This window comes from Acanthamoeba castellanii (genome assembly GCF_000313135.1).
Source record: "Acanthamoeba castellanii str. Neff unplaced genomic scaffold scf7180000084593, whole genome shotgun sequence".
Lineage (NCBI taxonomy): Eukaryota > Discosea > Longamoebia > Acanthamoebidae > Acanthamoeba > Acanthamoeba castellanii.
Window position 1 is genome coordinate 1 of NW_004457526.1, and position 19,478 is coordinate 19,478.

Consider the following 19,478-nt stretch of genomic DNA (forward strand, 5'->3'; position numbering starts at 1 on the left):
GACACGACACGACACACACACGACACACTGGTGTGAGTGCGGTTCTAAGGTTCTGCAGGAGGGCCGGCCGGCCAGCGGTACCCTGGTGGTCCCAGTACTGGTCGAAGCGATGCTTGAAAATGTAGAGGCCACGCCACCCGCCCGGCCGCCCAGCTGGGCCGCCCACGCCTCGTCCTTGGGCAGCACCTGCCATCGCTACACAACCAAAATTAAAGAATATTTATTTAATAAGAATAAAAGATCTGAGTATTTTATTTTATTTTATATTAGTTTTGCAGGGGCAAGGTGCACAAAAATAAAATAATTGTATATTGAATTATTGGGGGGGGGCGCACGGAGGTGACGAGGGGGCGCCAGAGGAGGTCGTCGTCGGCCACGCGTAGCCAGTCCTGGCACACCTGACGCGAGAGCACCAGGCCGTCCGCCGAAAGCCAGCTCAGCACGCCCACCAGCACCTCGTCCGCAAGCTGCACCACCGACGCCATGGCCTCTTCTTCTCTGCTTCTCTTCTTCTATTGCCGCCTTATCCCTTTGTGCTTTTATTTATGTATTGATATTTATATTGGAAAATATTAATTTATATTTATATTTCTATGTTTTTCATTGGCAGTTCGTCAGCGTCCGGTGAAGCCGTGGGCGTAGATGCGGTCGCGGGTGATGTGGAGCACGGTGTCCACCATCCGCGCCATCGATGCAAAGTGGGCCTCGTAGACCGTGGCCAGCTTCTCGCGCATGCGGGCCAGCGCCTCGTCGTCGATCCGGCCGATCACGTCGGGTATGCTCGCCCACTGGCTCTCCGGCACCTGGCGCAGATCAGAGACAGTCAGGGACGCAACCGCGGGTGGGCCAACATCAATGGTAGTGTGGCGGGCAATTAAGGTGGCAGTGGCGGTGGCAAGAAGGCGAGACGTACAAAGATGGCGATCTCGTCCCAGCGGACGGCCTCGGAGAAGGGAAGGACGTAGTTGTCGGCCAGGATGACCGGTACGGCGTTGGCCCGCATGGCCTCCGTCAAGCGATACGAGTGCAGGCCGTTGCCCTATTATTTGATGATGGTTGATAATGATGGTTGATGAAGATGAGCGCAATGGGTGATGAAGGGGCACGCACCTGAACGATGAGGGCGAACTTGGTGTTGAGCATGAGGTCATGATAGTCGCCTGAGTCGCCTGAATGCTGCAAGACAATCCCTGTATGTGTATATTGTCGGTTATGAGGACGTGCCATCACCACTGGTGAGTTGTGTGTGCTTTGGTCGAACGCACCGCGCGACGAATCATCCAGCCCGGCCCTCACCTTCGGCCGAAGCCGGTGTCTGAGTGCGTGGACAATTAGAAAAAGAAAGCTCCGGTCAGGGACTGGTCGACCCTAGAGGCGAACGGTTCAAGAGGTGGTAAGGCGGTACCGGCGATTGTTGCCGCCCTTGAAGGTGAGCAGGTACTTGGACGGCCGGCGGGCGAAGCCGCCCCTGCGGTTGGAGAGCTCGATGGCGGTCTCGTTGACCGGCGCCTGTGCGTAGAGCGGGAACGAGATGTCGAACCCCAGCCGGTACCGCTCCGCCGCGAACCCGCTCTTCACTCCCATCGCCTTTCCTGCACCACCACCACCATGTCGTTACTATGTTGAACTCTATTCACGCATAAAGCGATGTTAACATGAATGATCGCTATAAATAGTGAGGTGGGGTACCAATGTCGTATCGCATCCGTTCGCTGTCGTGGATCTCGAGGACCAGGTGGTTGCGGCCACCGTTCCAGTGGGTGAGCTTGGCCAGCTGATCAGCCACAGTCCACGGACCCATTTCTCCTTTGAACTCGAACTTACTGTGGTCCACCGGCCAACGCTCAGTTGCTGGGCGGCACACCGCACGCACACGCACATGCACCACCGCACACACGCACGACACGAACACGAAATACCACGTACTCCCCTCCACAGGCGCTGATGACGCAGAGCGTGTCCACCTCGGGGAACAGCACACAGGCTTGCGACGGGTCTGGGTCCACAAAAGCCATCACCGCGGTGATCAGCCCGCAATTGCATTCCAGAACCAAGGCGGAGGTACAGATGAGGGTACCTGGCGTGTACCACGGGTGCCGAACCATCGCCTGCTTGAGCGCCGCGTACTGGTCCGAGTCCTCTATTTCTCTGCACGTGCGATGGGCCACATGCAATCAGCACCAGAGGCCACGATCGTGGTTAGATCTGATCACAGGGAAGGAAGCAGTTGTCAAAGTAGTACTTGAGAGATTGAGAGCGAAGTGGGTCGATGGAGAAGCTGAACTTGGTCCTTTGTTGTTCAAAGAGGAGGAGGAAGTAAGGCAAGTGCGTTTGTGGTTGGTGCACATGTGAGTTGTTGCGGTAAAGATGGTGATGTCGGGGCGTGCCTGTCGGTCGGGCAGCGCGAGAAGTCGAAGCAGCTCTGCATCGTGCAATATCCAGTACCCATGTTTGGGTCGCAGTCCGTATAAAATAATCCTGTACCACAAAATAAATAGATATAGATATAAACCAAAAAGAAAAAAATGTCGGAGAATTATATGTACGCCAGTCTTCGAACCACATTATCTTCATGACGCCGAGAGCCCACAGAGTGACCACCATCTGCACGGCCACTATGCCCACCACCGCCAACCGTGAGCACCGATGAGGGCTTGATCGCGAGCACCACCACCAGGCCCTGCTCGCAAGCTGTGGCCGCATCGCCGGCAGTTGAGTTGGTTGTGCCGGAGTGGGAGCCGGAGGATTTTGGCCCTACGCTGATGTTCAAGACGTTTCGAAATAGTTTTGAAACGATTTTAAAAACTCTAACGAAACAAGAAAGGCGTTGGCGCGAAACGCAACAGAATCGTGAAAGCAATTCGAAGGATGGAAAGGGACGAGTCGAGCGAGAGCGAAGAAGAGGGGGAGAAGAGGGGGGTCACATACAACAGACTTCGCTCTATCCTCAAACGAATCAGCCCAATCGAGGAGCTCACCACTTTTCTTACCAGCCACAAGTTTTTCCAAGTCAGCTCGGACTTGGCCAATCCCAATCGCGCCAAGTCCCACATCATCAGTGATCTCAGACGCCACTTAGTACGCTGCAGCCATTTCTTTCATTTTTGATTGAATTTATTTACATTAGAAAAATAGCCGTTTTATATTTATTGACACTTCTTTTCAATCAGGAGGGAGAGGTGACCGAAGACCACGTCGCCGCCGCAGATCTGCTGCTCTGCTGTACGCCCCATTTATTTTTAATACTATTTATTTCTTTATTTAAAAGGCTTGTGTAGCGTACATCATCGTGGTTCACGCTTTTGTCCCACCGACGTGGACGACGTGCAGCGCTGGGGCTCAGACAGCGCACATGGACGACCTACAAGCTCACCCCCAGGGACGAACAGAAGCACACCTCGTCGAGCTCCTCCCCGTACGTACTTGCTACTTTCTCTTCTTTCTCCTCCTGCTGAGCTCAAGCTCTCTTTCTTGTTCTCTGCTTACACGCCTTTCGGGTCACTCACAGGAGCGGAGCCGACCCAGAACAGTTCGCCCGACGGCTCGGCGAGGAAATCGAACTGTTCGCTCCACACGTACTGCACACATTTCTTCTCGCGCATGCGTTGTTCGCGTGCGTGCGTGCGTGCGTGCGTGCGTGCGTGCGTGCGTGCGGCGTGTGTGGTGACACGCGTACGGTGTTAGCTCACCTTCTCTGTGGACGACCAGCACCTGCACGTGCAGATGCACAACGACGTGTTGTGGGCGCGGCTGCGCATCGCGCATCTGGGCGTCGCGGTGCGCACCCACATCGCCTACATCGCCTATTGCCCGCGGTCTCGCGCCGTCTTTGCGAGCAACATCGCAGCCTCGCTCCACGACATCATCATCCACGCCCTCGGTACCCCCCTTGCCTTCCTTTCGCGTGTGTGTATGCGATGGTGCGCGTGCATGCGGTAGTGCGTGTGCGGTGGTGCGTGTGCGGTGGTGCGTGTGCGTGTGCGGTTTAGCGAACACGATGGCTAATGTGTGCTGTACGGCAACCCATTAGAAACCGCTCTGAGCTGCGAAGTGGAGAAAACAAAACTGCACGGCAAGAACGTCAGTACGGCTTCAACTCGCCCCGTGTCTGTTGCGTGCGTGTGCGGTGGTGCGGTGGTGAATGGAATGCTGCTGCGTCGGCGGTTGGTTTGACGCTTACGTTCGTCCCCTTTGCGTCGATTCGATTTGCAGAAGCGCTGATGGACATGATGCTCAACCGGGACGGCCAAGGCCCGTATCGCGACTATCGAGCCGACAGCCACCCACTGCAGCAGCAGCTTTCCGCCGCGGCCGCGACCGACGAGTCGCAGCGGCGGCCCGTGCCGTCATCGCCGCCGCTGCCGGTCGTGGTCGAGGATGCCGAAGCCCGGCACAGGACCGAGCAGCACTTGTTCGACGCCTTCGGCTCGTCGCCCATGCCCGCGCTCGACCAGGTCAACTTCAGGGTATGACCGACCACCTTCCCCCACCACCATCCATGCCGTGTGCGCACGCGGCTCACAACGAACGGCGGCTCGCGCGCAGATTGTGGACTCCTTCCGTGGCGGCTTCGAGCTCGGACCGCGATTCGAGTGCTCGGTTCGGTTCGAGGGACCCAACGTACTGGAGGTACTCGCCTCACGAGCTCGCGTGTCGTGCCATGTGCCATGTGCCGTGTGCGCACGCACTGTGCGTGTCGTGTGTCGTGTGTAGTGTCGTGCTACTTTACTCATCGTGTGTGGTGGGCGCGTAGGGCATCCGTAAGCTGGTGCAACTGGGGATCGCGCAGCCGCCGCTGCCGCACTATCTGGCGAATCTGGCGTCGCTGTGCCAGAACAGCTTCGACCTCGTCAACCCGAACCCGGACACCGGCGAACAGAATCAGGACGCCGGTGGCGCCGCCGAACGACAGCGACAGCGCGGCGGCAAGCGAAAAGAGCGAGACGAAACCACCACGACCACCACGACGTCATCAACTGCATCGTCGTCAACTTCATCATCGGCCACGTCAGCACAAGTACATAGAGACGAGGAGGCCAGCCAGCAGCGTCGACCAACAACGTCCCAAAGGGAAGGCTACGGCATCGTCCAGAGGGGCGAGAAGCGGCGCGGCTGAAGTGACTTTTCTTTTTGTTTTCTTTTTCTTTTTTCGACCAGTAGCAATAACTCCGTGTCACAGCGAACGCCCGGAAATTACCCGGCGCGCCAAGGTGAGAAGAACTGATTTGATCTCGCAGCGAACAGTGACTTGTGAGTCTTACTCGAGCGGGATCCATCGATCGAATCTTTCTGACCGCATTCGATTAGAGACATCGCACAGCGCAGTTTCCTTTTCCTCTTACTTCTTCGTCAATTATCAAAATGTCGCTCAACGTGACGGAGGAAATCACTATCGATGCGCCAGCTGACGCTGTCTGGAAGGTGGTTGGCGATTTCTTTGGTCTTAGCCAGTGGCTCCCCACCACCACCTGCGAGGTACGTGTCATACATGGCCCATCTTCTTGTGAGGTAATGCCATAGATCCTCCCGGACCCCCCCCCGGTACTATATCGTTTGTGATAGACTTTACTTAATGGACACTCCTAACCCCTCGCAGGAGACCGATGCTGTCGATGGCAAGAAGACCCGTCTTATCACCATGACGGTTACTGGCGCCAAGCTTGTCGAGGCGCTTGACGAAGTCAATGAGGAGGCCAAGAGCATCAAGTTCCACGTTGTCGAGAGCCCCTTCCCCATCACCAACTGCAACACTGAGGTAAGTCGGCCCTGCCCCCTCTACAACCTCCAAATGCGAACCCTCGATCTACTCCTTCACTCCATTTTCCAATCTCTGACCTTCTACTCAACAGATGAAGGTGCACGATTTGGGAGATGGCAAGAGCAAGTTCACCTGGGCCAGCGACTGCGACCCCAAGCCCGGCACTGGCGACAGCGTTAAGCCGCTGCTCGCTCAGCTCTACAAGGGTGGCAATGGCGCTCTCAAGGCGCACATGGAAGAAGCCTCCTCGTAAGGGACCTGCTTGCTGCTGGTGCTTGCAGGAGGAGGACTGCGACACGCTACGAGGCGACACTGGTGATGATGATGGATGAAGGAGGAGGAGTGTAGAGTAGCGTGATTGATAGCAACCCTGATAGGGAGGTGCTGAATGGAAGGGCGTGAACACCACCAACGCAAGGCCACAACGAAATGATGATGATAAGGTCCTTGCCGAGTAGAGCAGGCAATAAAAGCGCGACATTCCCTTCACACACGAAGCGGGTGGACTCTGCGTGTAGTGGTTTATGAACAGTTGTGTTGTATTTGCAGAAAGTAGTAGCTGTAGGCAACACTCTTAGTTGCCACCACGGAGACGGAGGACGAGGTGGAGCGTGGACTCCTTCTGGATGTTGTAGTCAGCCAGGGTACGGCCGTCCTCGAGCTGCTTTCCGGCGAAGATGAGGCGCTGCTGGTCGGGAGGAATACCCTCTTTGTCCTGAATCTTCTGCTTGACGTTCTCGATCGTGTCGCTGGACTCTACCTCGAGGGTGATAGTCTTGCCGGTCAGCGTCTTGACGAAGATCTGCATACCACCACGGAGACGAAGAACGAGGTGGAGAGTCGACTCCTTCTGGATGTTGTAGTCGGCGAGCGTGCGGCCGTCCTCGAGCTGCTTGCCAGCGAAGATGAGACGCTGCTGGTCAGGGGGGATACCCTCCTTGTCCTGGATCTTCTGCTTCACGTTTTCGATGGTGTCCGAGCTCTCGACCTCGAGGGTGATGGTCTTGCCGGTCAGAGTCTTGACGAAGATCTGCATACCACCACGGAGGCGGAGCACGAGGTGGAGAGTCGACTCCTTCTGGATGTTGTAGTCGGCGAGCGTGCGGCCGTCCTCGAGCTGCTTGCCGGCGAAGATGAGACGCTGCTGATCGGGAGGAATACCCTCCTTGTCCTGAATCTTCTGCTTGACGTTCTCGATCGTGTCGCTCGACTCGACCTCGAGGGTGATGGTCTTGCCGGTCAGGGTCTTCACGAAGATCTGCATTGTTGGCTTGTGTGTAGCGCTTGTTGTAGTTTGTTTTGTGTTCTACGCTGCGGTCAGGTCACCTTTTTATGCGGCTGGGCCCTTGGGTTCGCAGAACGGAATTGTTGGAGAATTTTTAGCTCAAACACCGATTGTCCGGAAGGAAAACATGATTTCATTGTATTTTCCTTGTATTGTTAGACGTAGCTGATTGTTCATCTCTCTTGGTTCCGAAATGGTACGCCGGCTCCTTTCGAAGTAGTATGTTGCACCGGGTTTGGCGTAGGTATGTATTTAATTTTCATGTATTTGTTTGGGAAGAGCGCGGACGGGCGTTACTGCATGCGAGTGCATCACGCGAAGGCAGCGCTGCTGCTGGACCTCGTCGACGAGGCGTGGGCCAAAGACACCCTCCCCGATGACCGTACGTTCCACATCACGTCGCCCTTTGCTTCCTACCCCCCTCTGTTCTGTTCTCTGTTTAAGTCTTGCCTTGAAGTAAACCACCCCCGCCTTTACGCAGTCCTGATGCTGCCGCTGGAGATGCAAGTCGACCCTGAGACCGACGAACAGAGTGCGTGCACCTCTTCTTGATCAGGCCTCGCGGCTGCGTCGTGAGCCGATGGTCGGCTCCAGCTCCTGCGCCGTCGTTGATCGTCTTACTTTGTTTTTTTCGCTTGCAGAGGTCCCGCAGGAGGACGAAGTGTGGGCAGACCTGGGCCTCGGCGAGTTCACCGAGAGCTGACCCGCATCGCCAAACGGCGAAGCTCACCACGGCCTGCACGACGAAGTGTTCGTCCTACTGGCCCACCGCTTTACACAGCACAACACCTTCCTCTTCCCACCTCCTCTCAAGACACAACACAGCATGACGCTACACAAGAAGAGAGGCGGGGTTGTTATGTCACAAATGTGTGGAGGTGTTTGCATTCTTGTTACAACATGTGGAGGAGAGTACTGATGAGATGTTTCCAGCAGCACCAGCCAGCAGGTAGAGAGAAGGGGAGGGAGAGTGTTGGCTATGTACAACCCAACGGGGCGGTTAGTTGGTTTGGTATTGATTGGGTCACCGTGTGCTGGTCAGCCCTCTACAATGTAGGCCTGCTGCTGCTCTGCCTCCTCCTCACCCAGCTCCTGTCCCCAGGCACAACAGCAGATGAGCCAAGGAAAGCATGGAAAGGCAAGAAAGACCCGCAGACCCGCACCTGCTGCTGCTGGTACATCGTCGGGTCGCCAGATGCCATCTGCTGCTGCTGCCACTCGTCCACGTCGAAGCCCTGCTCATCGAGCGTATGCGGACTTTGTGCCGTGTCATACATCCTGGCCGTTGGTTTGGTTGGTTTGGTTGGTTGGTTGTGATGACGTCAGCTTCTTCACACATTGGTGCATGCGTGGGGCGGGGGAGTACCAGGAAGGGGAGTAGCCGAGCGGCATGGCCATGGGCTGGCCCTGGGGGTAGGCCCCGTACGGGGCGAAGCCCGCGGACGACGAGGCCCGCCGGCCAGCCGGGTAGTAGTTGGGCGCCATGACCTCGGCCGACGGGCTCTGCTGGCCCGCGCCGCCGCCGCCGCCGCCGTAGCCGTACCTCCCGCCGCCTCCTCCGCCGCCGTGATATCGCTGGGGCGACGCTACCGCGCCTCCGCTCCCACCCATGTAGACCGGCATTCCGCCCATCTGCACAACAACGTGAGTGTCGTGGTGCGTGTGCGGCCGCGTGTGCGTGTGCATGTCGTGGTGCGTGTGCGTGTGCGTGTGCGTGTGCGGTGGTATGTGCGTGTGCTGTGTGCGGGAGAGGGGAGGGAACCATCATGGGGACGGGGTAGGGGAAGCTGGTGGCGTAGTAGGGGCCGGGGCCGGGGAGGTAGGGGTTGCCACCGGTGGCCAGGCTGCTGAAGTACTTCTGCGTCCGTCGCTTGTTCTTCATCTCCAGCGACTCGCAGTACTGCACTCGTATCCTCCGCTCCAACCACTCGGCTCCGTTCTGGCAACGCCACGTATGCGAAATTTCATATAGTCAGAGCTATGCAACACACATATATACGTTGTTGCAATGTAACATAACACTACAATATGTTGTGTTTGTTCATAACAGGAAGGAGCGGGCCGAGGCCACACGCACCTCATGCTCGATGGCCGACGCAGACGACGAGGCGTGTCGGAATCGGACGAAGGCAAACGCATTTCGCGGGAGCGCTGCGGGATTGAGAGTGAGTCGAACGCACACACGTGTCGTGTCATCTCGTTTGTGCGTGTTGCGTGCTGCGTGTGTCGTGCGTTGCGTGTGAATGTCGCACCCATGGAGTTCTCCTGGGCTTCGTCTCGGTTGATGAGGGTGACCGCGTCGACTTGGCCGTAGGCCCCGAACCGCTCCTCGAGGGCTGCCTTGGTGACCAGCAGCGGGTTGAGCCCGCCGACGAACACGTTGTACTTGTCCACGCCCAGCACGTCCGGGTCGTTGCTGCTCGTGGCCCACTCCACCACCCATTTCCGGAACTGATTCTTCAGGCCCTGTTGTTGTTGCGCACCCCCGCCACCTTAATCAGCCGCCACCACCGCCATCTTCACTAACGCACCTCTCGTTAAGGTGGTCGGGGCCACACAGCCACCTTAAGAAAGCGAAAGCGAAAGCGAAGGCGGAGCGTACGAGATAGGCGGCCATGGCGTCTTCCCGGAAGACAAACTTGACAAAGCCGCAGCCCTTGCTCTTCTGGGTCTGGTGGTTCTTGATGACCGTCACGATCTCCACCGGCCCATAGCACTCCACCGCCTCCCTCAATTTCTGCGCCGATTCAGGGGTCAGTGCTGCGTGTCGTGTCGTGTCGTGTCGTGTCGTTGGTCGTGTCGTGTGTGTCGTGTGCGGTGAACTTACCACATTGGTGAGGGAGCGGTTCATCTTGGCGATGAAGAGTGTGCGATTGACTTTGGCCTTCTCCACTCGTAGTCGACGGCCGTCCAGCGCCACGTTGTTGGTCAGCAGCAACGCATTGTTGGCCTCCTCCGTGCTCTAATGCCACACTCTCTGTTAGTCACCGCACACGCCACACACCGCACATGCCACACGCCACGCCGCACACGCCGCACACGCGCTGTACATGGCAGGAACGTACGGAGTACTGGACGAAGGCGTAGGGACGGGAGGAGCGGTCCTTCATGAGCTTGATCTTGAGGACTTCGCCGTGGGTGGCGAACAGCTCGTGCAGGGCGTCCTCCGACGTGTCCGGCGACAGACTGGCCACGAACAGGCACGCCTGCGGTGGTCCCTTGGGCTCACCACCACCGTCAACGCCTCCGCCTCGTGTTCGTGACATGAACCCATCATCATCATCGCCATCATCGCCATTACCATCATCACCGTCATCGCCATGGCCGCTACTATAGTCCACCAGTCGATGGTGTGTCTCTTGGTCCTTGTCGTGTGGTTGCTCACCTTCGTCTTCTTTGGCCTTGCCGTCGCTGTCGTGGTTGGGGTCGTTGTGGTCTTCTTCAAGGTCACCGTGACCTGTGCCGCCGCCGCTGCTGCCGGCGTCGACCACGGGTCCATCGCCCTGCTGCTGCTGCAGCTCGTGCGGGTCGGCGTCGGCGTAGCGCCTGCCGGCCGTCGTTTCTGTGCACGTGCGGGCCAAAGGTCGCGTCAGCATATGTGCAAAAGTTAAAAATGCAATATAAAATAATGCAGCTGTAGGCAACATGCCGTCGTGTGTGTTTTATGTGTAGCCAGGCGTATGGTTGCCCTCCAGCCCTTCTCTTTGGGCTCATCAAGCAGTTAAAGAAAGCAGGGGGGGGCATACGAGCAGCGGTGGACATGGTGCGTCGTGGCCAAAAGCGTTTGTTCACGTTTGTTGTTGTGTTACGGTGAAGAGAAGTCTTGCTTCGGCGTTTTTTCCTCGAAGCGAAGACAGCTTTGTTTCGCCCAGCAGCTCGGTTTGAACGGCTGTGCAAGGCTCTCTGCTCAGTGTTGTCTTCTTGTCTTCTCTTCTTGTTGTTGTTTTTATCTAGCCAGACTGCGTGGTGACCGATGTGCGTGTTCGTTCTTTTTCGTCGTTCCAGTTCCACCCCACGCCCCAAAAACGGCCGCAGGGATTCTTCTCGTTGGCGTCACCTTTCCCTGAAGATTCCCCCTTTTTTCCCACATTTTGAACTATCTGAAATTCCACAACATAAAATTCCAACTATTTTCAAGTGTTTGAAATTCCTCTGCTGTGGGCCGACCGAACGGCGGCGAGGGCGGCGTCGACGGACATGAGCTCGCCGTAGGCCGTGACGTTGGCCAGGGCCGGGCAGCCGTCGAGTCGCGTGATGCGCAGGCGGGCGCTGTAGCCGTTGGCCATGATGTTGAGCGAGGCCAGGGCTGGACAGTCGGCCACTTCGAGCGTCGACGCGTCGTCGACGGCCAGGGCCAGCTTGCGCAGGCGGCGCGCCTGGGCGACCTCGACCGCGATGCGGCTGCGCTGCCAGACCGAGAGCGAGCACAGGGCGTCGCAGCCGGCGCTCACCACCACCTTCGTCGCGTGCACCTGGTGGAGTACGACCTTCTGCACGTGCGGTGCCACGGCCGCGAGATCGAGCCGACGCGACGGGTCGTTTTCGTCTTCGCTTTCGTTGTTTTCCGCTTGGCCACTACGAAGTGGCCCGAGCGCCAGATAGCGGAGCGCGGGCAGCGTCGTGCGGGGCAGCAGCAGGTCCGGGCTCGGGCCGTCGGCAGCCCTCTCGTGGGCCGGATCGCGGTACGCCGCGAGGTGGAGTGTGTGCAACCGCGGGCACGCGCCCAGGACCACGTCGAGCGATGCGGTGTCGATCACGCAGTCCAGGTCGAGCTCGCCCAGCAGGAGCGAGGTGCCGCCGAGCAGAGACGCGACCGCGCCGGCGTCGGAGCGCGGGGTGCGGCCGGTCAGCGAGAGGAGGCGCAGCCGCGGCAGGCCCACCAGCAGCCGGCCGAGCCAAGCGCCGTCGTCGGAGCGCGACGACTGTGGTGTCGACGCGTCGATGCCGTTGACCTGGAGGTCCTCGAGCAGTGGCGAGTGAGCGACGAGGTCGTCCACCAGCCCGAGCAGATCGCGGAGCGGATAGAAGTTGAGGTGGCAGCTGCGCAGCTGCGGGCACGTGAGCCGCAGGCGGGTGTCGCCCGGGCCGTACATACGAAAGGCCTCGAGGCCCGTGTGGCGCACCAAGTGCTCCACCGCACCGCCACTGTCATCTCTCCCGTTGTCGTCGTCGACCGGTGCGTGTGTCCACAGCTGCGTGTCAACGCCGAGATCGACCTGGCGCAGCGACGGCAGAGCTTCGAGCGACTCCCACAGCGCGCGGGAAAGCGGCAGCGCGTCGTCGCTACCGTGGTGGCCCAGCCTCAGCCCACGGAGCTTGAGCGAGGTGAGACTGGACAGCCCGGCGGAGCCCAAGGCCGAGAGGAGTGAGTGTCGACACCTGTCGAGGACCACGAGCGATGTGAGGTTCGGCAACGTAGACAATATGGACGACCACGCGGCGGCCGTCAGTCGCTGGTGGCCTGTGAACACCGCCTCGGGCTGCGACACGAACAGCTCGCGCAGGCCGGTCAACGCCTCGAAGCTCGCTCCGAAAGATTCATTTCCTGTCGGCGCCTCGTTGTCGTTGTCGCTGCGTGGCGTTGTAGTCGTTGTCGTTGTCGACACCAGCAGCGCCTCATCGTCGCCAACGTCGGGAAGCAGCGAAAGCTGGCGCAGGTGCGGAAAGTGGGCCAAGATCTCGAGTCCGCGGGGGCCAGGCTGGTCCACCGCGAGCACCAGGTTCTCCCACCGGAAGCCCGCCTCGGCGGTCTCGTCGCCCCGTCGAAGTCGGTCGAGCAGCCGGCGGGTGAACTCTGGCCGGAGCTCGACGCTGCCGTTGCGCAGGCGTCGCGCGTCCCACAGGGCTTCGAGAATCTGGTCCTGCCTCGACGCCGCGGTCTCGGTTGGCTGCGGCGGCTGATCCATGGCGGCAGCGGCGGCTATGCGCTCGGCACGCCGGCGGAGCTTGACGCCGCTGGGGTGGATGACGTGGTCCGACCGGCCGAGCACTTCGAATCGGCCCAGCCGACCCGACTGCTGCAGCAGCTCGAGCAGGCTCAGCGGCGGGAACTCCAGGCGCAGCTCGGTGAGCCGAGGCAGCGGCATCGGCGGTGCGCCGATGCCCTGCGTGCCGAGTTCGCAATTGTCGACGTGGCCGGGGAGCGATGCCAGGGCCAGCCGGTGCAGGAATCGCTCCGAGCGGTCCTGCGTCTCCCTGTCCGAGCCGCGCAAGTCCAACGACTGCGCTAACGTAATAAGAATCATCGTCATCGTCATCACCATCATCAGTCGACTACAACATGACGCGGGATGGGGAGGAGTTGTTGACGTGCCTCAAGCTGTGGACAGCTTTCGACAAGCACGGGGAAGAGCACGTCGCCCAGGAGGCTGTTGCCGGAGAGGTCGAGGCGCCTGCCCAACATTCCACGAGAGAGAAGTGAGCTCATGCGCCCACACGGCAAATGGTGCGGGGGGAGGGGAAACAGTGCGTATGACCTGAGCCGAGGAAACGCGCGCAAGGCCCGGAGTCCCTCGGTGGTAATGCCCACGCACTCGGACAAATTCAGCTCCAGCAGCATTCCTGCCGCTGGGCTCTCTCCAAGGCACTCCAGGAAGTCATCATCCACCCTACGTTGTTGTGTTGTGTTGTGTTGTGTTGTGTTGTGTTGTGTTGCGTTGCGTTGCGTTGCGTTGCGTTGCGTTGCGTTGGATGAGATAGACAGGAATCAGGACGGAATGTTGCAGAACGAACCTGGTGTCGGAGGCATCGATAGTGGCGATGTTGCGCCACAGGCGGGCCGTCCGGTCCAGCACCTGCTTGGAGACGTGCGGGCAGTCCCTGCTCGCGTCGGCGTCACACCCACAGCCGCAGTGAGGAGCAGGGCCTCGCACACGGGAGAGAAAGGGAAGAGGAGGGTACGTGAGGGACAGGTGGCCGTGCCAGTCGGCCCCGAAGTGGGCCGACAAGCTGACCACCACCGGCAGCGTGCGATCGTCGACGAGGGACCATCGCCACATCGACTCCACGACTCGTGCACACACGTCTCCGCCCAGCGCGCCCATCTCGCCACTGCCAACCCACACCTACTGTGAGCCACCCATGTAGTGGTATTGGGGGGGGGGGTAAAGCACCAGCACGGCCTGCGTAGGAACGCCACTACTGTGGCATCGAACAAACTGCCCCGCAGAGCTATCAAGCTGCACTGCAGCGCCCCTGGCACTGTCGCAGCGTGCACTGCTTCTTCCATCTCTCAAAATCTTTAATCCTATTTGTTGAGATTTATTGTATTTTCATTCGGTATAAAAATAAAGAAATGATGGCGCTACACCCAGTGTGGCTCCTTGTCGTCGGGTTGGGTGGCGTCGTCATCGTCGGTGTCGGCCTCCTCGGCGCGCTCTTCGTAGGACTTCTCGACGACGGCCTGCTCGACGTGGGTGAGGCCGAGCAGATTGAGGAAGCGCACCACCTTGCGGTCGAGCCACGCCTTGTTGGGCATGACCGCGAGCCAGTCCTTCGGCAGGGCCGAGTAGCCGTACCGTGCGCCCCACAATGCTCCACACACAGCGCCATTCCTATGTGTCGTGTCGTCAGCCGTGTGTGGTGGTGCGTGTTGCGTGTGCGGTGAGTAGTGGGCTAACGAGTGTACACGGAAAGGCTACACGTACGTGTCGGCGTCGCCGCCCTCGCGTACGAGGAGGTTGATCATGTGTTTGAAGTCGTTGGAGGCACAGAGCGCCCAGAAGCCGGAGCCCACGCACTTGAAGGTGTACCCGATCTTGGAGCCCTCGTCCAGCTCCAGGCTCAGCAGGCTCTGCATCGAGGCGTCCCTCTTGATGTGTCGCTTGAACTCATCCACGTGTTCCGCCTCCAGATGCTGATACCAGACAACCCCAATCAGCAATCAGAGGGTTGGGACTGTAAAAATAATAATAACAATAATACAAAATAAAAAATATCCCACAAGATATATATATATCAATTTCTATGCATTATATATTCTATTAGAGTGATAAAAAGAAAAAGGTGGTGAAACCTTGAGCCCGTGGGCGATGGCCTGGTCGATGAGCTGCTGGAGCCCCTCCTCGGATTCGACGTCGTGGCCCTGCAGCATCATCGCAATGGCGGTGGTGGCCGCGACACAGCTGGCCAGGCACCGCGTGTCGAAATGCGTCACCTGCAGGCACCCCCAAAACACAAACATATCAGCCGAGGCTCCTTCTACGAGCGGGCATCAGGTACATTCTCCCGAGCGAGCCTTGCGGTACCTTGGCGATGCGGATCGTGTTGGCGATGACCTGATCCAGATTGTCATAGTTGAGAACGCCCAAAATCGACGTTCGCATCACCGCGCCTGAACCGGACGCACACCACAGGTGTTAACGGTTGTAGTCTCCGGGGGCGAGACGAAAGGGAGAGTGTTGGTTGGCGCACGCACCATTGGGGGCGGCGTTGCGGTTGAGCTTGATCCACGCGGCCTCGGCGGCGGTGTGGGGGTCGCGCAGGAAGATCTCGTTGAAGACCACCTGCGCCGTCGTCGCCCCCAGGCCCATCCCCGCGAAATCGCCCAACTCGGGGAAGCCATTGTTGATCCATCGCTGCCATTATAGACCGCATGTCAGCGACACATACCTCTCACTCCAATGTGTGCGGTGTGTGCGGTGTGTGCGGTGTGTGCGGTGTGTGTGTGTGTGTATGAAAGGTACCTTGAGCTTGGCTGCGTAGCGGTGCTCGTCCACGGAGCCATTCAGTTCGAGAATGGTCTCCATGATGAGGATCATCTGGTCGCTGTCATCCGTCCTGTTGAGGTGTACACACACTCACATTTAGTAAATATATATATATATATAAAAATAAATGAAGCACTCCATTCGGGTGCGCGATGAGGCATCGCTTGCGAGCGAGGTGTGAAGGGCAGCATGCTGTGGGTACCAGTCGCCTCGCTTCCAGCGGCGGTTGTGGGCGTTGAGTTTGTAGTCGGGAAACGGCACGGCTGCGTCACCGTACAGTCCTTCGATCTGCTTCTTGTTCAAGAACTCGGTTGCTACGTCGCGTCGTGTACGCGTGAGTGCAGAAGACCAAAATAAATAAATAAATAATCAAATAAATAACAATACAAGAAATAATGGCAACTCAACGTTGTATAGATATATATATACCAAGACCAACGGCGTCGCCCAAGCAGTTGCCGTAGATGCAGCCGAGGATCTTGTCGATCAATTTGTCATTCAAAACTGATTTGTCCAACTCGGCAAACCACCACTTGTCGTCCTCCACGACAGGAGCGTCATTAACGTTCACCGTTGAGCCCGTCGCAACCTCCTCACCTTGGCATCCTTGCCCATGCTCCTGCCTCGCCTGCTCGCCTTCCATTCGATCAGAACTGAACTTCTTCGTCAGCCCTAATAAAACACCAAGTGCCCTTCTTTGCCTTCGCCAAAAACAACAACCGCCACGGCGAACCAAAAGTAAAAGCGAAGGGCCAGGAGGAGAGTCGAACTCCCAACCTCCGCGTTGATTCCTAATGCGGCACTCTGCCAGTTGAGCTACCCAGGTCCTTCATCCCCCGCATTTCCAACCTAAAAAACAGCTTAAAATAATAAATTAAAAGGAGGAGTGTGTTTGGTGGCGCAACTGCACCCAATACCAGACAGATGGTTTCTTCTGTTTCTTTTTCATCACATCATCACCGATCACAGGTAGTGCACGGTTTCCCTCTTGAGGGCCGGGTCCATTTCCTTGAGCTGTTTCTTCTTCTGGTCCTTGCTCTGCTTGTAGCTCTCCATGACCCGGGCCAGGAGGAGCTGCTTGGCGCGCCGCTCGCGGGCCTCCTTCTCCTCCTGCGCCTTCTCCCGTTCCTTCTCCTCCTCGGTCATCTTCTGGCGCCGCTCGCGCTCCTCCCGCTTCTCCTCCTTCGACATCTTCTTCTTCTCCTTCTTCTTCTTGGCCCCGTCGTTGGGCGACTGGCCCTGCTGCTGCTTTTGCTTCATCGCGTCCGCCACCACCGCTGCCGCCGATTTCTGCATTCGTCGTTACAGTGAGTTCCATGTGTCGCGCAGCGGTGTGTGCGTGTCGAGTGTGTGTGTCGTGTGTGTGTCGAGTGTGTGTGTGTGTCGAGTGTGTGTGTGTCGTGTGTCGCGTGTGTGTTGTGGGTGTGTGTGTGTGTGTGTGTCGTGTGCGGCGGTATGTGTGTGCGGTGGTGCGTTAGTGTGTGCGTGTGTCATTGAGTGTGGGTGGTTCTACCTTGACGCGGGGTTTGGAGGTGAGCGACGGGGGCTGCTGCACGACTTCACCGAACTTGACGCTGTCCTTATGTACGAAGTCCTCGCCTTCCTTCTTCGCCAGCTTCCTCTGCTTTCGCCTCTCCTCCTTCTCCTTCAACTTCCTAAATACCGTTATACACACGAGCTTAGTTACCATATTGCCGCGCGCGTGTGCGTGCGTGTGCGTGCGTGTGCGTGTGTGCGGAAGGGGTCGGTACTGCTTTCGGGCGCGCGAGAGGCTCTTCTTCTCCTCCATGGCCTTTTCGTGGAGGACCGTCCTCGTCTCCTGTCGCAAGCGTCGCGTGAATTGCTTGTAGCTCTCATTCGGCCGCATACTCTCGAACTGTAATGGCAATTAAGTGCTTCCGTGGTGAGCAACGCGTCGCACACGCACGCACCACCGCACACGCACGCGGGGATGGTATATGGGAAATACCTTGATCTTCTCTGGAGGTGTCTCGGTCTTCTGTTTCTTCGTCTCGGGCTCGGCGTCATCGGCCTCCTTCTCGTCCTTGACGTTCGCCTTCGTTTCCTGGCCCGCCTTCTTCCTCTTCTTGCCGGCAGCTGCTGCGCCCTTGTCGCCCTGCGCTGTCGTCGTGGTGGTGGCCGTAGACGCATCCTCCCCTCGCTTGCGCTTTCCCTTGCTCGCTGTTTTTGATAATAAAAAATAAACAAAATAGATCAATAATTAATATTCCATAAATGAAGGGATAATAAAGAAATGAAACAAACAACAAAATGAGATGAAAGTTGTTGATTTGCCAAGCGATCAACTTGATTCCAATTTAATTCTTAGCGAGAAAAATCTTGGAGATGATTAGCTTTGCGATTGTTGGAATGATTAACGCAACGAGATGGGAGGGGGCATCACCTTCGATTTCTTTCATCTTCTCCTGAGCGGCGATCATGCGCCGGAGGGAGGCGGGCATCTGTTTGGTGGGATCGCTGCCGGCGGGCTTCGGGGGCACATTCTTACCTTCCGGACCCAGGAGATCAGGCTCCTTGTTGATCTGGTATTGGAACTGCTTCGCCTTCTTGTACCGCGCCACTCGTCCCATTGTTCTCTTGTTGGGTCTGAAAATAAATAAAAATAAAAACAACAGATTATTTCTTTTCTTTGTTTTATTGACCTCTTCAGATCCGTTTTTAATTCGCACTACGCTTTTGCGCGGCGAAGATGTCCTTCATCACCAAGGTACTTTAGGGCAGCTCTAGTTCTGGTGACATGTTGTTTCTCCTTCTTGAGTGCCATCTCGCCAATCGCTCATTTACAGGAATTGAGCATTGGCAACTGATTTTCATCTTTATTTGATTTGGCTGGTGGTGTGCTCTGGGCAGCGGTGGCGGCAGTTCGTGGCCAACCGGGTGGGCCAGCACGTCGAGTCCGGCTCGTTCCAGGAGAACCTCGACACCTTCAAGGCCTGCTTCCTCACCTCCTACCACCGCCACAAAAGGTAACACGACACACACGACCAGCGACACGACACGCACTGGCTAACGCCATCGCACACGCACACACTCCACCGCACACGCGTCACGCACCGCACACGCACATGCAGGCACATTCCAGTCACGCCAGAGAACAAGGCGCTGTTGGAGGACACGAGCGAGCTGGATGCGGAGATGACCCGGATGTCGTACCTCAAGCAGAAGACCGTCGTCCGCAAGGACGTCCACGGGCAGGTCCTCGACCTCTTCAAATTCGTGCACGAGCTGGGTACCCCCCACATTGCATTCTCTGCACTCACTGAACGCATTGTTGCTGTTGCTGACATCGTAACGTGTCGTGTGTGTGCGTGTGCGTGTGCGTGTCCTGTGTGCGTGTGTGTGTGTCGTGTGTGTCGTGTGTCGTGTGCGACGAATGGAGGTGGCATGGACCCGTACCCGCAGCCGCTGAATCCCGCCAAGGAGGAGTCCTTTGAGGCCGAGCTTGACCAGGTCACCCGCCACACAGAACAAGGTCCGCGCACTGCACTAGCCCATTCGTTCACTCGGTTGTTTTCTCTTTGTTTTGGTTGCATCTCTTGTGTTGCGTGTGTGTTGTTGCGAGTGTGTCATGTGTCATGTGTCGTGTGTGTCGTGTGTGTCGTGTGTGTCGTGTGTGTCGTGTGTGTGTCGTGTGTGTCGTGTGTCGTGTTGTTGTTTTTCTCACGCAACTGAGTTTGCTCGCTTCAGAGCTGAGCCGCGACGAGCG

At 57.8% G+C, this 19,478-nt stretch overlaps 12 protein-coding genes across 12 annotated transcripts in view; 4 read left to right on the forward strand and 8 right to left on the reverse strand.

The window, feature by feature from the left end:
- Window positions 1-81: 81 nt before the first annotated feature.
- ACA1_335880 (uncharacterized protein) lies at window positions 82-485 on the reverse strand (the record flags this gene model as incomplete). Its single annotated transcript, XM_004341148.1, has 2 exons — window positions 82-186; window positions 336-485. Coding segments are annotated over 2 exons (255 nt in total), but the record flags the coding sequence as incomplete, so codon positions are not given.
- A 129-nt stretch (window positions 486-614) lies between these two features.
- Window positions 615-2,574, reverse strand: ACA1_335890 (uncharacterized protein; the record flags this gene model as incomplete). The annotated part of the gene is made up of 11 exons (XM_004341149.1): window positions 615-803; window positions 914-1,039; window positions 1,111-1,169; window positions 1,266-1,315; window positions 1,406-1,592; window positions 1,690-1,823; window positions 1,927-1,996; window positions 2,078-2,148; window positions 2,243-2,290; window positions 2,388-2,478; window positions 2,547-2,574. 11 exons carry the CDS (start codon window positions 2,572-2,574, stop codon window positions 615-617), a joined length of 1,053 nt encoding a protein of 350 aa, XP_004341197.1.
- Window positions 2,575-2,868: 294 nt separating this feature from the next.
- ACA1_335900 (uncharacterized protein) lies at window positions 2,869-5,116 on the forward strand (the record flags this gene model as incomplete). The annotated part of the gene is made up of 9 exons (XM_004341150.1): window positions 2,869-3,078; window positions 3,171-3,222; window positions 3,331-3,415; window positions 3,509-3,575; window positions 3,709-3,880; window positions 4,031-4,084; window positions 4,213-4,466; window positions 4,546-4,629; window positions 4,754-5,116. The coding sequence occupies 9 exons, from the start codon at window positions 2,869-2,871 to the stop codon at window positions 5,114-5,116; spliced, it is 1,341 nt and encodes a 446-aa protein (XP_004341198.1).
- A 245-nt stretch (window positions 5,117-5,361) lies between these two features.
- Window positions 5,362-6,011, forward strand: ACA1_335910 (MxaD protein; the record flags this gene model as incomplete). The annotated part of the gene is made up of 3 exons (XM_004341151.1): window positions 5,362-5,475; window positions 5,597-5,755; window positions 5,850-6,011. 3 exons carry the CDS (start codon window positions 5,362-5,364, stop codon window positions 6,009-6,011), a joined length of 435 nt encoding a protein of 144 aa, XP_004341199.1.
- A 321-nt stretch (window positions 6,012-6,332) lies between these two features.
- On the reverse strand, window positions 6,333-7,022 carry ACA1_335920 (polyubiquitin, putative; the record flags this gene model as incomplete). Its single annotated transcript, XM_004341152.1, has 1 exon — window positions 6,333-7,022. One exon carries the CDS (start codon window positions 7,020-7,022, stop codon window positions 6,333-6,335), a length of 690 nt encoding a protein of 229 aa, XP_004341200.1.
- A 321-nt stretch (window positions 7,023-7,343) lies between these two features.
- On the forward strand, window positions 7,344-7,746 carry ACA1_335930 (uncharacterized protein; the record flags this gene model as incomplete). Its single annotated transcript, XM_004341153.1, has 3 exons — window positions 7,344-7,425; window positions 7,525-7,575; window positions 7,685-7,746. The coding sequence occupies 3 exons, from the start codon at window positions 7,344-7,346 to the stop codon at window positions 7,744-7,746; spliced, it is 195 nt and encodes a 64-aa protein (XP_004341201.1).
- A 335-nt stretch (window positions 7,747-8,081) lies between these two features.
- On the reverse strand, window positions 8,082-10,805 carry ACA1_335940 (RNA recognition motif domain containing protein; the record flags this gene model as incomplete). Its single annotated transcript, XM_004341154.1, has 10 exons — window positions 8,082-8,135; window positions 8,207-8,321; window positions 8,410-8,675; window positions 8,806-8,982; window positions 9,121-9,194; window positions 9,296-9,509; window positions 9,646-9,780; window positions 9,871-10,005; window positions 10,109-10,605; window positions 10,790-10,805. The coding sequence occupies 10 exons, from the start codon at window positions 10,803-10,805 to the stop codon at window positions 8,082-8,084; spliced, it is 1,683 nt and encodes a 560-aa protein (XP_004341202.1).
- Window positions 10,806-11,176: 371 nt separating this feature from the next.
- ACA1_335950 (uncharacterized protein) lies at window positions 11,177-13,294 on the reverse strand (the record flags this gene model as incomplete). Its single annotated transcript, XM_004341155.1, has 1 exon — window positions 11,177-13,294. The coding sequence occupies one exon, from the start codon at window positions 13,292-13,294 to the stop codon at window positions 11,177-11,179; it is 2,118 nt and encodes a 705-aa protein (XP_004341203.1).
- Window positions 13,295-13,308: 14 nt separating this feature from the next.
- On the reverse strand, window positions 13,309-14,086 carry ACA1_335960 (uncharacterized protein; the record flags this gene model as incomplete). Its single annotated transcript, XM_004341156.1, has 3 exons — window positions 13,309-13,435; window positions 13,776-13,862; window positions 13,944-14,086. The coding sequence occupies 3 exons, from the start codon at window positions 14,084-14,086 to the stop codon at window positions 13,309-13,311; spliced, it is 357 nt and encodes a 118-aa protein (XP_004341204.1).
- A 260-nt stretch (window positions 14,087-14,346) lies between these two features.
- On the reverse strand, window positions 14,347-16,394 carry ACA1_335970 (ADPribosylglycohydrolase superfamily protein; the record flags this gene model as incomplete). The annotated part of the gene is made up of 8 exons (XM_004341157.1): window positions 14,347-14,596; window positions 14,690-14,898; window positions 15,058-15,198; window positions 15,290-15,375; window positions 15,460-15,619; window positions 15,728-15,821; window positions 15,954-16,065; window positions 16,181-16,394. The coding sequence occupies 8 exons, from the start codon at window positions 16,392-16,394 to the stop codon at window positions 14,347-14,349; spliced, it is 1,266 nt and encodes a 421-aa protein (XP_004341205.1).
- Window positions 16,395-16,714: 320 nt separating this feature from the next.
- Window positions 16,715-18,342, reverse strand: ACA1_335980 (uncharacterized protein; the record flags this gene model as incomplete). The annotated part of the gene is made up of 5 exons (XM_004341158.1): window positions 16,715-17,041; window positions 17,265-17,406; window positions 17,503-17,627; window positions 17,721-17,932; window positions 18,156-18,342. The coding sequence occupies 5 exons, from the start codon at window positions 18,340-18,342 to the stop codon at window positions 16,715-16,717; spliced, it is 993 nt and encodes a 330-aa protein (XP_004341206.1).
- Window positions 18,343-18,461: 119 nt separating this feature from the next.
- The window catches only part of ACA1_335990 (uncharacterized protein), a gene marked incomplete at both ends in the record, with an annotated part of 2,514 nt that continues 1,497 nt past the window's right edge, over window positions 18,462-19,478 (forward strand). The window contains 4 exons of the mRNA XM_004341159.1: window positions 18,462-18,479; window positions 18,623-18,738; window positions 18,844-19,001; window positions 19,152-19,244. Of these exons, the coding sequence (XP_004341207.1) occupies window positions 18,462-18,479; window positions 18,623-18,738; window positions 18,844-19,001; window positions 19,152-19,244 (385 nt within the window). The remainder of the gene's footprint in view (window positions 18,480-18,622; window positions 18,739-18,843; window positions 19,002-19,151; window positions 19,245-19,478) is intronic.